We start from the raw sequence: 14614 nt of genomic DNA, 5'->3' as shown, positions 1-14614 counted from the left end.
ATGCATACTTCAACTTTTAAGATTTTCCTCTTCGCGATAGGGACATTAAAATTCCCCTGTTACAACTGAATTTTTATGCCTGTAGGAGCTAGCAGTAACTATTTTCTTTACAAGACAGTGGCAACATTTATTAAACAGATATATTTTATCTCCTGAAAAGGAGCTGAAGTCATTTTATGCACCAGTAAATAAGGAGAGAGTTGATTGCATGTGTGTTTCCCCATGAAGGTTAACACAATACATCTATTTAAGACTATTTGGGCTTCAAACCCCTAAAGTCACAGACACTGGAGCATAGAATTTCTGAAAATATCCTTTTAAAATAACTTTGATCTCAGTTATACACTCAAATGTGGAGCAATTCTATCCAAGCCTCCTCAAGATAAATGTCCCACAGCTCTGCCATTTTTCAGAGGACGTAGTGAGTGTGGGGTGGATGCAACCCTTTGCTGCTGCAGCCGCCATAACATGCAACTCCCGAGACCCAGCCCCAGGTAATCCTCCCACCTCCCATCCATAGGGCAGCTGGGTCAGCTGCTGTGGGACCCCAAAGAGCATGGGGTCTGGGGCAGCCACACCTCCTTGTCCTATGGCTACTGCTGACAACCCTGTCATATAATCCTACTCATAAATTTACCAGGCTTTACTGTAAAACCAGTTAGGTTGATTGCCCCCATTACCTCTACTGTAGGTTGTTGCAGAACCTCACTCCTCTGATGGATGGAAATCGTCTTCTAATTTCTGGCCCAAATTTATACATAAGCAGCTTACACCCATGTGTTCCTGGGCTAAGTTTATCCTTTGGCTTAAACAGCTCTTCATCCTCCCTATTATTTATCCCTGATGCATTTAGAAAGCAATCATACCCCCCCTCAGCCTTCATTCTGCAGAGTTAAACAAGCCAAGCACTTTTCATCTCCTCCCATAACACAGGTCTCCATCCCTTTGATCGTCCGGATAGCCCTTCTCACCAGCTGTTCCAATTGGAGTTCCTGCCTCACTGCTACCTGGCTTTTCATCCCAAACACCAGTTTCTGGTTACTTTGTGGTCTGAGACTAAAGCTTATGCTTTTTAGTCGATTTACTGGAAATTTTATTTCATAGCCCGTCCATACTGAAGCTCTTTAGTCATGGATGAGGAAAATTGGGCAGGTTTCCTCCATGGCCTATTTGGTTCTTGACAAAAAATGGCATGTTGTGGGTACCCACCTCCAGGTGGCATTATGATACACACTGGTCCTTACCTCTAGACAGATAACCGATCCTTGATGTTCTTTGAACACTTTTAACTGCTCGCCAGTCACAATGTTCCATGTTCGGATGGTGTAATCTGTGCTGCCAGAAAACAGCTCCCTGTTCGGTGCATCGAGTATAAGGCATAAAACAGCCCCCGTGTGCCCTAGCAGAGTCTGGTAGCAACGCCCACTAGACACCCACCAGACCTTAACAGTGCAGTCGGTGCTTCCCGTCACCAGGAAGTCTCTGCTCAGTTTCTCCTGCTCCTCCTCTGACTCATCAAGAACATCCCCGGAGGAGTAGTGAGCCAGAGTCAGAACACAGTTCCGATGGCCCCGGAATTCCTGGATTTGCTTCTCTTTATCCACACTCCAGCACCGGGCTGTTCGGTCATAGGAGCCACTAAATAGATAGCCTTTGGCAACCAGGATCCTGTTAAAAACAAATAACAGGAATAGACCTTGCGGCTTTATGTATGGATGCTGACTCTTTTCACTGCCGCCCCTCTTGACTGCATGCAAGGTACCATACCAAGAACGTCATTAAGTGCTAGAAGCAGCTGTCCCTCAAATAACTATTCAACCATCAGATACATTAGATATATCAGCATGAAGGCCTTTTGCCACACTCAAGGACATGGGCACAGTCCATCAGAGCCTTACGCAGTTACAAGCACCTGAAAGCAAGCACCTTACAGGCCAGAAGACTACTCTATGCAGGGCTTTGGCCTTTTGTGTATGAGTCTCTGTTTCGTAAAACTTCTCTTTCAGACTAGCACATTACTTTGCTATCCAGCAAATCCAATTCCCCACTGAGCCTGCAGGAAGTGAGGAGATTTCTGATAAACTGACAAAAGAATATTCACAGGACCATGAGACTTGCCAAACCAGGCCAGCAGTCCATCTCATCTGCCATCTTATCTTCAGCACTTGCTAATACCAGATGCTTCAAAGGAAGATACAAAGAATCCCACAGTGGACAGTTACATATGGAATAAATTGTCCATACAGGAAATTGTTTCCTAATCCCAAGTGATTAGGAATATTTATACTCTGAAGAACGAGAGTTTATTCCTCCTACAACTTTTGTCCTCATTTACTTGCTTATGTTTGTTATCAATATGACTTACATTTTTAAAATCTACATAAAAAGAATGTTCAAGTTGCAAATATAAGTAATCAGAAATTAGGAGATTCCAGAGGCAAAGGTTCCATATGGCCTTTGTACATACGTATTAGAGATGTTAAAATTTTAACTAGTTCATGGAATCATAGAATCCTAGGGCTGGAAGAGACCTCAGGTGGTCATCACATCCAGTCCCCTGGCCAAAGCAAGACCAACCCTAACTAAATCATCCCACACAGGTCTTTGTCAAGCTGGGACTTAAAACCTCTCAGGGTAAAGTTATCCAATAAAGGCTAGTGCAGCTCCCTGTTTGCTACAAGCACAGGGTTGTGCTAGCCCTGTGGGACTGCCTAAGGCAGGGGCATTCCAGCCAGGCTGGAGCAGACCCAATCCTGGTAGCCCCTGGTGTGGGGCAGCTAGGAAGGGGAAGTACAGTGCCCCCTACCACAGATAGTGCCTGATCTGAACTGGCTAGAACACTCCCATCCACAACCACACCAGGGCTGTTCAGCCCAGCTGGGGCAGCCCTGCAGGGTTGGAGCCACTCCCTGCCCATAGTGGGTGGGGGCTGCTCCAGCCCCTGCTGCTTAACCAGTTAAACTTTAACATCCGTAATGCATATGTATGTAGGGAATGTGGCAGAAGGAACACAATGCTGCTGAAGGCTGGGAGGAATGTGTCTCCCAGAGGTCATCTGCACGAGAATGCAAAGGGCTGCAGGTGTGATACTGAGGCTGGGAGGAATGTGCCTCCCAGTGATCATTTGCATGAGAATGAAAAGGTGTGCATGTGTGATACCTTTTCAGGCAAAGCCTAATGGGTAGCAAGTAAGCCATGAGATTTGGTCTATTGTAAACATGTAGTTGTAAAATCACAATTTAAGCTGACACTTAATGTGGGAATTGTAAGATCTCACCAATGCTCTGGGTTGTTGTGGGGGACAGGGCAGTCGCCATAGCTGTGTAAGACATTGATTACACAGGGCTCCCTGGCTTAAAGCACTGTAAGTAAGAGGAGGAGGGGTACTGGTTGAGTGCTTTGGCCCTGCCTATGCCTTGGCTATATAGCTATAAGCCTGGCTTGACTAACCCTCCCCACCTGTTGAAAGGTAGAGCTGGATACTAGGGTGTTTGTGAAACCCCCCACTAGAGATACCTAGAGCTGAAATCACAGAGTGAGCAGCTGAAGCCATGCACAGCTGAAATCACAGGGTTCTGCCTTAGGGCAATCCCAAGTAGTGGGGTTGGGACCAGCAGATGGCTGGTAGGAGTGGCATTGGATGATGGCAGCTGGTGGGAGCAGCGGCAGATGACAGTAACCAATTAAGGTTGCATAAGCAGCCTTTCATCCTAGAATCTCCTAATTTTTGAGTATTTATATTTGCAACTTTAAGATTCTTTATATGCAGATTTTAAAAATATAAATGATATAGATAATGAAAACATAAGCAATTAAATAGTAGTAGTAGGCATCCTTCAGTCTGCATAGACTATGGATCGCGCCCTTTAAAGTTTCAATTGAGGACTTCATTTACAGCGTCTGTTGTGACTGTTCGCAGACGATGCTGCTGTAGTGTCTCACACAGAAGACCAGCTTCAAAAACTGCTGGATCGGTTCTCCAAAGCGTGCAAGGACTTTGGGCTTACCATCAGCCTAAAGAAGACGAACGTACTCGGTCAGGATGTTCCTGAATCCCCATCAATCAGCACTGACAACTATACGTTAGTGGTTGTCCACGAGTTCGTTTACCTAGGGTCCACCATCACTGACACCCTGTCGTTGGACACTGAGCTAAATAGGAGGATCAGAAAAGCGGCCACAACTCTGTCCAGACTCAGCAAGAGAGTGTGGAATAACAACAAGCTGTACACTCACACCAAAATGCAAGTCTACAGAGCCTGCATCCTCAGCACCCTCCTTTATGGCAGCGAGACTTGGACCCTGTAAGCAATTAAATGAGGATAAAAAAATTCCTAAATCGTTAAGGTTTGTTTTCACTTTTAACTGCATAAGGGCCTGAAGGATTGTGCCATGTCTTTGGGTGTGGCAAAAATTTCCAAAATCTGAGGAAGTGGGTCTTACCCATGAAAGCTCATTACCTAATCAATGTGTTAGTTTTTAAGGTATAACAGGACTGCTTGTTATTTGTGAAGCTGCAGAAAACCATGGCTACCCCTATGAGAAATAACCTCTCTGTGCTTCAGTTTCTCTGGCTCAGTGTCTTCCTTAAAGTCTCAAACGGAGTCAGTGAAAAACATAGGATCAGACACCCAGTCTAACACTCCATCCCCTGGACTATAGAAGATCTGCTCAAAGAACAGATGCAGCCTAAGATGTTATACTGTGCAGTTCATAGCAGTGTCACCTTCATGAGGAAAAGCAGCTCATCCACTTTAAGTCAAGAAGACAAAAGTCCAAATTAGAGAGGGTGCAAAGTGGAGTGGTACTTCTAACTACTTTTCTGTAAGTTAGACACTGTGAAGGCAGCCATCTAAAATGGACAATGTTTTGGTGTCCCTTTAATTCAAGATGCCATGGAAACTGGCAGACCCAGTATTTGAGCTCTCCTCTCCTATCTATTTATAGATTTTTATTATGCATTTGTTTTTCCCCTCCAAACAAACGTTTCAGTTGCTTTATTCCAAAATAGGGATGTAAAAATCTCATTTAATCAGTTAACTGGTCAAATGGTAGGCTTGATCGGTTAACAAATTAAAGTAGGCAGCTGATGGAGCAGCCTCCCCAGCCATCCCTGGTCCCACCTGTGGGACGCTGGAAACCAGGACTGCTCTGGCACAGTTGGACCTTCCCTGCCTGTGGTGCTGCCATGTGTGGGGGACACTCCAACACAAGCAGCCCCCGTCCTCATTGTGGGCACTCCATCCCAATCTGAACAGGCCCTGTCTACAGCAGAGGGGCTGCACCCCCTTGTCCAGCTGCCCTTACCCTCCCCTGGCCATTGCAAATGGGGACTGCCCCAGCCCCTCCCAGTCAACCATCACCAGCAAGCCTCATCCATTTAGGGTGAAGCTTACCAGTTAACCATTAGAAACTCTAATTCCAAAATAAATATTGCAGCAATCATGAGAAATCCTCACAGATGGGAAGCAAGGGAAATATTCAAGTTCCAGAAGCAGTCATAGTACAGTTTTAAACTTAGGTTAACAATAAGAAATCAAACAGGACCATGTCCTTCTGTGAACAAGAACACTGCTTTTAAATTCTGTATACTGCCGGCATCTGCTTCCAACTGAGCAATTTCTTCTCAAATTCCATTCCCAAGGCAGATTCAGTTCCCCATGCTGTGAGTCTTTCGCTCTTCTCCCATTCCCAGTCTATAGCTGTGTCAGCACTGTTGTAAGATAACTAATCATCACAGCAAAGAACATGTGCAGCAGAGAATCAAAGATTTACACATCCCATTTAGCTGTGGAGTAGTGATTACTGGTAAAGAGACCATTTACACAGTAGAGAGACAAAGTGGGTGAGGTAATATCTTCTGTTGGAGAGAAAGAGAAGCTTTCAAGCTACACACTGCTCTTCCTGAGACCTAACAAAAGATATTACCTCACCCATCTTGTCTCTGACATCCTGGAACCCACAAGGCAATAACAGCACTGCATACAATGTATCCACTGTCAGGTTACAGAAGAACAATGGAATGATCCCCTTAAAAAGAAGGATCTTTAGTACTAACCTGTTGACAATTGACGTGTGTCCTCGGTAAACGGCCAGACACCGGCCAGTCCTCACGTCCCACTTTCTAATTGTATGATCTGCACTACATGTGAAAGCAACCTCATTTTCTAAGTGGCAAAAGGTAATATAGCTTTCATGTCCTAGGAACAATGAGAGAGATAAACATTCAGTGTGCTGCAAAAAGAAGAGATTGGGAAAGTTGTGACATGTTTTCTTTAACTTAACAAATAATATTCTGATCCAAAACTCCAGAGTTTAATACTTTTGAAGCTGTAGCCAGGCCTGGCCTTAGAGCAAAGGGAGTAAGGCAATTCTCTGGGGCCCTGTGCTCCACTTGACTATAACATTCTCTGCCCACCGGCTGGGCCCCGCTGGGCCAACTCTGGCTGTAGTTTTAAAATCCACAGCCGAGTTCGTCACAAGCAGGAGCTCATGGCATTTTTAATGTTAAAAGCATGAACCCCCACCTTTATTTTACTGCTTCACTGGTATGAGGAATCAGTGGAAAGGAGGCACGTAGGTGTTGAAATGAGGGCTGCTGGGAGTCCTGCTGCATTCAACAACCCCACCCACTCTAAATATGATTCCAGGATCAAGGAACAGGGGTACGGTGGGCCATTTCAAAGATTACTGCTAACCAGCTTAAGGCCCATCACTCAGCTTCTTGTTGTATTCAAGGATATTACAGAAACAATGAGCCAAAATCATCCCTGGTGTAACTCAGCTGAAATCAACTGAATTCAAACAAGCAATGAATTTGATTCACTATATAAATACATATCTTCTTGCTTCTTTTTAATTTGGTGTATTTCAGCATTACCCTCTGTTCTTTTAGACAAACAGCAGCACCAGGCTAGTACAAGATACCCTAAATTACAGTTGCCTGGGAACTGACCCTTCCAATTAATCTAATTTAGTAGTCCAAGGTGTGGAACGCAAGTAGGTAAAGGAACATGAGCGATGAAAAGCCAGCTGTTTTTCTCTCCCCTCCTTATCTACTAACAAGAAGAAATGTTAAATATGTTTTTAATGGCAATGGTATGTGGCAAATAAAGAGAGAGGAATAAATGGCAATGCAGTGCCCAGAATGTACTAGGGCTTTATAGTCAGAATAAAAATAGACATAGCCCCTGCCCTAAAGAGTTTACACTCAAACAAAAGTATGAGAATAGAGGCAAGGAGGACATGGGTTATGACATTTAAGTTGGTTACTCGATTGTGCCAGTAAGTGTATTTTACTGGGACTCATGAGTTCAAGATTCAATTCTCACCAGTTTTGCTATAGCCTTCCAGTTTGGCTTTGCTTCCCCATCTGTAAAATACAAGCATAATACTTTCTCCCTCCCCCTGCTTCATCTTATCCATTTAGACTGCTTACTCTGGGGGGCAATATCTCTTTTTAAGTGGCTGTACGGTGCCTAGAATAATGGAACCCCCATCTCAACAGGAGCCTCTGGGCTTTGTTGTAATAGAAGTGATGACTAATATTCCAGGAAGCTTTGGAGTTTGATGGTTTTGCTGGGGGAGGTGGAACATGACAAGCAGAAGATGTTGGAGGGAAAGGGGAAGGAACAAAGATACAAAAACTGGAGTGGTAGAGCAAGGAGAGTTATGCAGAAGAGGGAAATGGAAAAGACTAGACGTAAAGATCCACCATAGACCAGGTGGTTAAAAAAAAAGAGGCAAGCATAGTTAATGGCAGTATTAAAACTGTAACTAAAACGTGTGATTAAAAGATGGTCAATTAGATATTACTGCAGCAGTCCACAGTCCAGAGGTGCCTGAATGATGTGGAATTCTTTGATTAAGGAAGAGTTAAACTTTGATTTGTCCTGCTACATTTGTCATCCTTAAATTCTTAATCCGTTTTTGCTCAGTCTTACTGCAATCCTCTGAAGTCTTTCAAAATTATATCTAAACTGATCTACATTATTAGCAGTAGCACCTGGTGATCCTACTTTCTGGAATCCAATGTTGTTTTCGTTTGCTGTAGCTAACCCAGGCTCCTAGTCAAACACTCGTCTGTAAGAGGCACACACACACTATGGTGTCAGATTAACTGTAGATTATTCCTGAAGGAATTCTGTGCTATGGCACATATGCAGAATTCATGTCCCCTGTATATTTTTCTCCCCTGCAGAAAACAGATTTTGCAGAGGAGGCACCGCAATTACATGTTTCACCCACCAGATGCTGCTGTGTGGCCAGAAGAGGGCAGCTGGCTCATGGGCAGGAGCAGCCAGATGCAAGAGAAGGAGAGGCTGCTTTCCTCACAACACCTACCCTATGGGGCAAGGTGAGGAGGTACAGGGTATGTGGAGGATGAACAGAGCAGGGCACATGGGGCTTCCACGGAGCCACACAGACTGAGATTCAAAGGATTTGTGGGATGCAGACTGGGTGGAAACACAGCAGCTAACTGATGACAGCACTGAGGCACAGGCTGAATGTGAGTGGGAGTTCAGGGCCACATGAGGATGGTGGATAAAGGGTGTCTGAGCAATAGTGCAGGAACACATGGGAATGGGCAGATGTGCATGACTGAATGGGAGAAGCTAGGGGGTCTGCCAGGGGCTGCATAGGGGAGGCTCTCCACATCCCAAACCACACACCCCCATCAAAGAAATGGAACAACTGTTTCATACTTCTCCCACCCACACTTAACACCCTGCAGGCTCACCCCAAGTCTCCTTCCCAGCAATTACTTGCCTCTCTATCAGCTCCTTCATTATCCCGACTCCCCCAAACCTTTGGGCAGCTTCTGAGGGGTGCAGGAAATATGTTCCTCTATTGTAGTCTGAATGAAATTATTGTATTAAATGTCTAATAAGGAATCTATTTGTCAAAAACATTTCCTGAATCTTTTCTGTTGTCTGTACAGTTACAGATATGCCTCCTGACAGGTATTTTGAAATATATTAACATAATTGAAACTGGCATGATTGTGGTATGATTGTGATAAATAAGAAGTGAAGAATTTTGAAATATTGTATGCACAAGTTTTAATATTTTGGTGCAGAATTCTCCCCAGGAGTAAAAAGTGGATCCATCACCACTCGCTAAGGTAAAAGTAAATAATTCACAAAAACATATTTGCAGACAGGGCTTCATTGATGGGCTAGGGTTGATGTATCTTTGTTATGTTGTGGACAAAGCTTACAGTGGCATTTGTTCTGTAGGTAGAGGGCTGTAACTATAGTGACTTTACCCACGTTATTGAGCAACATAAAAAGAATCATAATCCTACAGGGGTAAGCAAAAACTTATCTAAAGGGCAGCTTTAAAAAAACCTTGAATTTTCAATGTAAGTGAAGAGAATTGTTTTTGTTAGGGGTTTCAAAAACAGAATATAAAGCCCATTGAATTCACAATGCCCTCCTGTATGAGTCAGCTTCCTGCAGGGGGTTCTGCATTCTTTAATAGTTTTGAGATTAGTCTTTGAGTGTGTAGGAAGATGTAAACCTCACTAAAAAGGTACAAACAGTTTCAGAATAAAAACTTCAGCAGTTTGCATTAAACACACGGCAGCGTTTTGATCTAATGAAGAAAATCCCATTGTTCACTTAGGCCTATTTCTCAGTTGTAAGGTCAAGAAGTTCTGAACAAAGTAAGACAATCTGGAAAAAGAGAACAGTTTTTTTTTTTTAAAAATTAAAAAAAAAAAATAAAGGCAGCCCACAACCATGATTACACTTGGGTGAGAAGCTGAGAACTGCAGTGAGGAAGCAGAAATTAAATTGCTGCGTGTTACCTCAGAGGCAAATGAATTCGCAGTCTATTGGTAACATTTGTAACTTGCTTTTGGATGAAAGAGATTCACGTTATTATTACTCTATTTGAGTCTTAAACATGATATTTGGCTGCTCAACTTGCTCCAGAGACTGGAGAGGACACAAGATGTTGTGGTGTTTGTGCTATACCTCAGGACAAGCTGTGCTTGGACTCAGAACCTGAAGAAAAGGGGCACAGATTGTACCTTGGAAGTGGCCGTGGCACTGGCTATCTGCAGTGCTCCACAGACGTGCAGTGCCATCTTCACTACCAGTCAGCAGGTGCTGCCCATCTGGGCTCAGACTTAGCCAGTTGATGCCTCCTCGGTGATCAGCACAGACCTTCAGTGCCGAGCCACTGCTCCCCATCCTGCTGGCACAGGTCCCAGCAAAGGCAGAGGACCCAGAGAGGGTTTCACTCAGTGGCTCCACACCACTTCAGGAGGGAACTCTGGGCCTGCAGTAGGCTCCCCGAGACCAACTTCAGCCATCACGATGACCCTCAAACACCAGGAACTAGCCTAGTCCCCTGCAAAAAAGCATAAAGTCACAAAACAGGATGCACAATATTACCTGATCCTTACCGTGGACAGTTACCTTCTTTCCCTCCCCTGGCCAGGGCACATTAAACTAATCTACACATTCACTGATGCGATATATGCCATCATGTGCTAGCAATGCCCCTCTGCCATGTACACTGAACGAACTGGACAGTCCCTATGCCAAAGGATGAATAGACACAAATCAGACATTAGGAAGCACTTTAATCCCTCACGACATTGTATAATGTACCTTAGGGTAATTGTATTATTACAAAGAGATTTTAACAGCAGCTTACAAAAGTGAGACATCTGAATTGGAATTCATTTGCAAGTTTGATACATTTAACCTTGGACTAAACAAGGATCTCAATTATCTTACGCATTGGACAATTTCCCCACCTTTGATATTTGCAGGAATGGCAGACATCCCACTTAATTTACTCTTCCCAGAGGTCCTCTTTATGATGTGATGCCCCTCTTGTCCCCCATATTTTTCCCTTTTCTCTTTTTTGATACCCTTCTTTCTCCCTTCCCCTCCTCCGCTTTATATTTCCCTGATTTCTCAGCTCTGCTCCATTAATCTGATGCACTGGGTCTTACCCACAATAGCTAGTAAATAAAATTCTTAGTCTTTAGGATGTTAGAGGACAGCTTGCTTTGTTACGAGAAATGCAGCAATTCTCACTGCTAGAAGCAGGGAACTGACCTAAGTTACCGCCCTGCCCATATTCACTCTATTCTCATTGGCCGTGTCTACACTAGCCAAAAACTTCAAAATGGCCATGCAAATGGCCATTTCAAAGTTTACTAATGAAGCGCTGAAATACATATTCAGCACCTCATTAGCATGTGGGGGGGCCGCGGCACTTCGAAATTGATGCAGCTCGCCGCCACGCAGCTCATCCAGACGGGGCTCCTTTTCGAAAGGACCCCACCTACTTCGAAGTCCCCTTATTCCCATCTGCTCATAGGAATAAGGGGACTTCAAAGTAGGCGGAGTCCTTTGGAAAAGGAGCCCTGTCTGGACGAGCTGCGTCAATTTCGAAGTGCCGCAGCCCCCGCATGCTAATGAGGCGCTGAATATGTATTTCAGCGCTTCATTAGTAAACTTCAAAATGGCCATTTGCATGGCTATTTCAAAGTTTTTGGCTAGTGTAGACACGGCCATTGTAAGAAAGACTTTGATTTTCCACAGTGAAGAGCATTAGTACCTCCCACTGCTCCCTCTGACTGGATGTAGTCCCACAGAGCTGGTGTCCTGACCTGCCCAGAAGATTCTAAGGTACCCTTGAAAGGTTTTAAGCCAAGTCTAACTAGACTCAAGGGATGAACCTTAAAGAAGCACAAAGCCCAGTCCTGAATAGACAATACCTCCCAACTGAGGTCCGTCTTTTCAACAGCTTACAAAACATGTAGCTTGTCACGCCAATGAAGTATTACCAAACTGAACTGACTGGACAGTGACCTTCCCATTGGCCCTACAAAACACATCCTTTTTAAGCACTACTCTCTCACATCCCCATAATGGGAATTAACTCTGCCTTTGGCACTTATTCATCACCTTCCTGCAAAGCCCTCAGCAGACACATTGGAAAAAGAGGTCATATGCCAAACAGAGCAGTGGGAATGGCCCACACCACCTCCACTCATGCCCCCTCCCAGAGCTAGAGATGAGGCAGCCCCAACAGCCTGAGCATGATTGTTCCCTCTGGTACAGTTCTTAGAATTGCAATTCAGTGTCCTGCCCTTGTGGTGCAAGCACACAGGCATCTCCCTGTCCCTTCCACTGAGGGGGTGGGATATCAGGGCAGGGATCTTCCCCCTTTCACTTTGTCATCTCACTTGCTCCCACCCCCAACAATCTCAATATCTGTGCAAAACCAAACGGGAGGATAAACCCAGAATGGCTGCTCTCCGCCCATCACTGCCCTCCCCACGCCCACTCCTGTGCTCACCTCTTCTCCCGCCCCATGGCTGTGCAGCTCTCCTCCTGCCCTTCCCATCCCCCACAGGGAAGAGCCCCTTTCCCACCCCCTCCACCCATTGCTGTGCTGATCCTCCCCTGCCCTTCCACATGCCCAAGGAGGAGCCCCCTTCCCCGCCCCCCACCCCAGAGCTGTGCCGGTCCCACTCCCCTTCCCAGCCCCCCTACCCCATAGCTGTGCCAGTCCCACCTGCCCTCCCCCACCCCCCACCCCAGAGCTGTGCCGGTCCCATTCCCCTTCCCCACCCTACCCCATAGCTGCGCCGGTCCCATTCCTCTTCCCCACCCCCTACCCCATAGCTGTGCCAGCCCCACCTGCCCTCCCCCACCCCCTACCCCATAGCTGTGCCGGTCCCATTCCCCTTCCCCACCCTACCCCATAGCTGTGCCGGTCCCATTCCCCTTCCCCACCCTACCCCATAGCTGCGCGGGTCCCATTCCCCTTCCCCACCCCCTACCCCATAGCTGTGCCGGTCCCACCTGCCCTCCCCCACCCCCCAGCTGTCCTGCTTTTCCCTGCACGCCCACTTCTTTCCCAAAGCAGACCCCCGTGTCTCCCCTAGAGAGACGGCGTCCCCCCCATGTCCATGCTAACTGCCTCACAGAGCTCCCCTGGGCGCCCTGCGCTCCCCCCAACCCAGCCCCGCCCCTCCCGAGCAGACACCCCGCAGGACAGCGACGCCTCTGCCCCCACTCCCGAGCTGCTCCCTTAACCCCCGCACACCCCTTCGCCTCCGCTGCCCCGCTCGCGTGCCCCCCCCCTCGGGCTTCCTACCGCCCCCGATCCCCCACCCCTTCCCAAAGGGGGCAGCCCCACGGGAGCCCCCCCCCGCTCTGCTTTCTTTGACGCTCCCCAAGAAAGGGGACAGCCCAGATCCGCACTGCCCCCGCGTCCTCCGGCCCCATAAAAGGCACCCCCCACCCGCCCGCTTACTTACCTCCCGGCCAGGGCGGGCAGGCAGCGCCGGGTCCCAGCGCCAGGCGCCACTTGCTGGAGGAGCGGAACAAAGGCAGAGAAGCGACCCCGGCTTGTCTGCAGGGGGCAGAGACACGTTCCCGCCGCAGCCGCCCGTTTTGTCCTTTCCGCCCGGAGCTTGCGCCCTGGGCAGCTCTCGGGGCGCACACTCCGGGGGACCCGCCGCGGCACCCGCTCCCGCCGGGCAGATGCGCAGCCGCCCCGAGCAGAGGCCAGGGCAGGTCGCGGGGGAAGGGTACAAACCTGCCCCCGCCCTGCTAGCCCCGGGCACCCCGAACTTTACCACGCGCGGCCCCTGCCGGGTAGATGCCGGCGGGGACGAGCCGCAGCCGGGGCTGCGCCCTGCTCACTGCGGGCGGTGCTGCGGGACAGGACACGGCGCAGCCGGGGGGCCGAGGGCGGAGATGGCATGTTCCGCACGTTGCCTTTTGTCCGGCTCCCGCACCCCTCGGCTGCGCCTGCCCGACTCCCCGGCAGCCATCCCCGCGCCGGGCTTTCCCAATCCCCTTCCAGCCCGTTCCCCTGTTTCTCATTAGCGTGGTGCTTCGGAGCTCGCCCGCTCTGTCACTCAGCTGTGCGGGGGACCCACTCGCCTTGCCCCAGGATTCCGCCAGGTCCTAGAGGAAGTTGGCTTCTCGCAGGTGTTTGGGGTTGGTGGGCTGGTTTTTTGTACTTCTCTCGCACTTTCCATCCCTGGGCTGGGGAGGTCGCTACATGCACTAATTGCCCTGTGCCATAAGGAAGCGCTGTTTGAAGAGTTACCCTAATCGAACTGTCGCTCTGACAATGGGCCATATCTGATCTGACTTGTTTTTCCTCTTTTGCTACATACTGCTGATGATGGGTCAGTGCCACCTTGATTGAATAGACCTTGTCAGCTCTGGCCCTCCCTTTTACTGGGACCCCCCTCTTTAAATACCCCTCTGGAACCTCCTCCCCACTCATGCATCTGATGAAGTGGGTCTTTGCCCATGAAAGCTTATGCCCCAAAATATCTGTTAGTCTATAAAGTGCCAGACTAACATGGCTACCTCTCTGATACTTGTCACAAAAGACACCCCGAGGGGGAGTGTTTCTGTATCAAATATCAGAGGGATGGCCCAGTTAGTCTGTATCCTCAAAAACAACAAGAAGTCCTGCAGCACCTTATAGTCTAACAGATGTTTTGGAGCATAAGTTTTCATGGGCAAAGACCCGCTTCATCTGATGAAGCGGGTCTTTGCCCATGAAAGCTTATGCTCCAAAATATCTGTTAGTCTATCTGTATCAGTATCCACATTGC

At 47.6% G+C, this 14614-nt stretch overlaps 1 protein-coding gene across 3 annotated transcripts in view; it reads right to left on the bottom strand.

Moving 5' to 3' along the window:
- WDR86 (WD repeat domain 86) overlaps positions 1–13842 on the bottom strand; it is a 41321-nt gene extending 27479 nt beyond the window's left edge. For all 3 annotated transcript variants that reach the window (XM_074986321.1, XM_074986320.1, XM_074986322.1), the window contains exons 1-4: positions 13295–13842; positions 10037–10359; positions 6059–6200; positions 1245–1668 (exon numbers count right to left, since the gene is read on the bottom strand). In XM_074986321.1, the coding sequence (XP_074842422.1) occupies positions 1245–1668; positions 6059–6200; positions 10037–10199 (729 nt within the window). In that variant the 5' untranslated portion in view covers positions 10200–10359; positions 13295–13842. The remainder of the gene's footprint in view (positions 1–1244; positions 1669–6058; positions 6201–10036; positions 10360–13294) is intronic.
- Between the last annotated feature and the right edge of the window lie 772 nt (positions 13843–14614).

Source organism: Carettochelys insculpta, chromosome 2 (genome assembly GCF_033958435.1).
Source record: "Carettochelys insculpta isolate YL-2023 chromosome 2, ASM3395843v1, whole genome shotgun sequence".
NCBI classification, from domain to species: Eukaryota; Metazoa; Chordata; order Testudines; family Carettochelyidae; genus Carettochelys; species Carettochelys insculpta.
The sequence above is the reverse complement of the archived record's forward strand: the minus strand, read 5'-3'. Positions and strand labels throughout refer to the sequence as shown.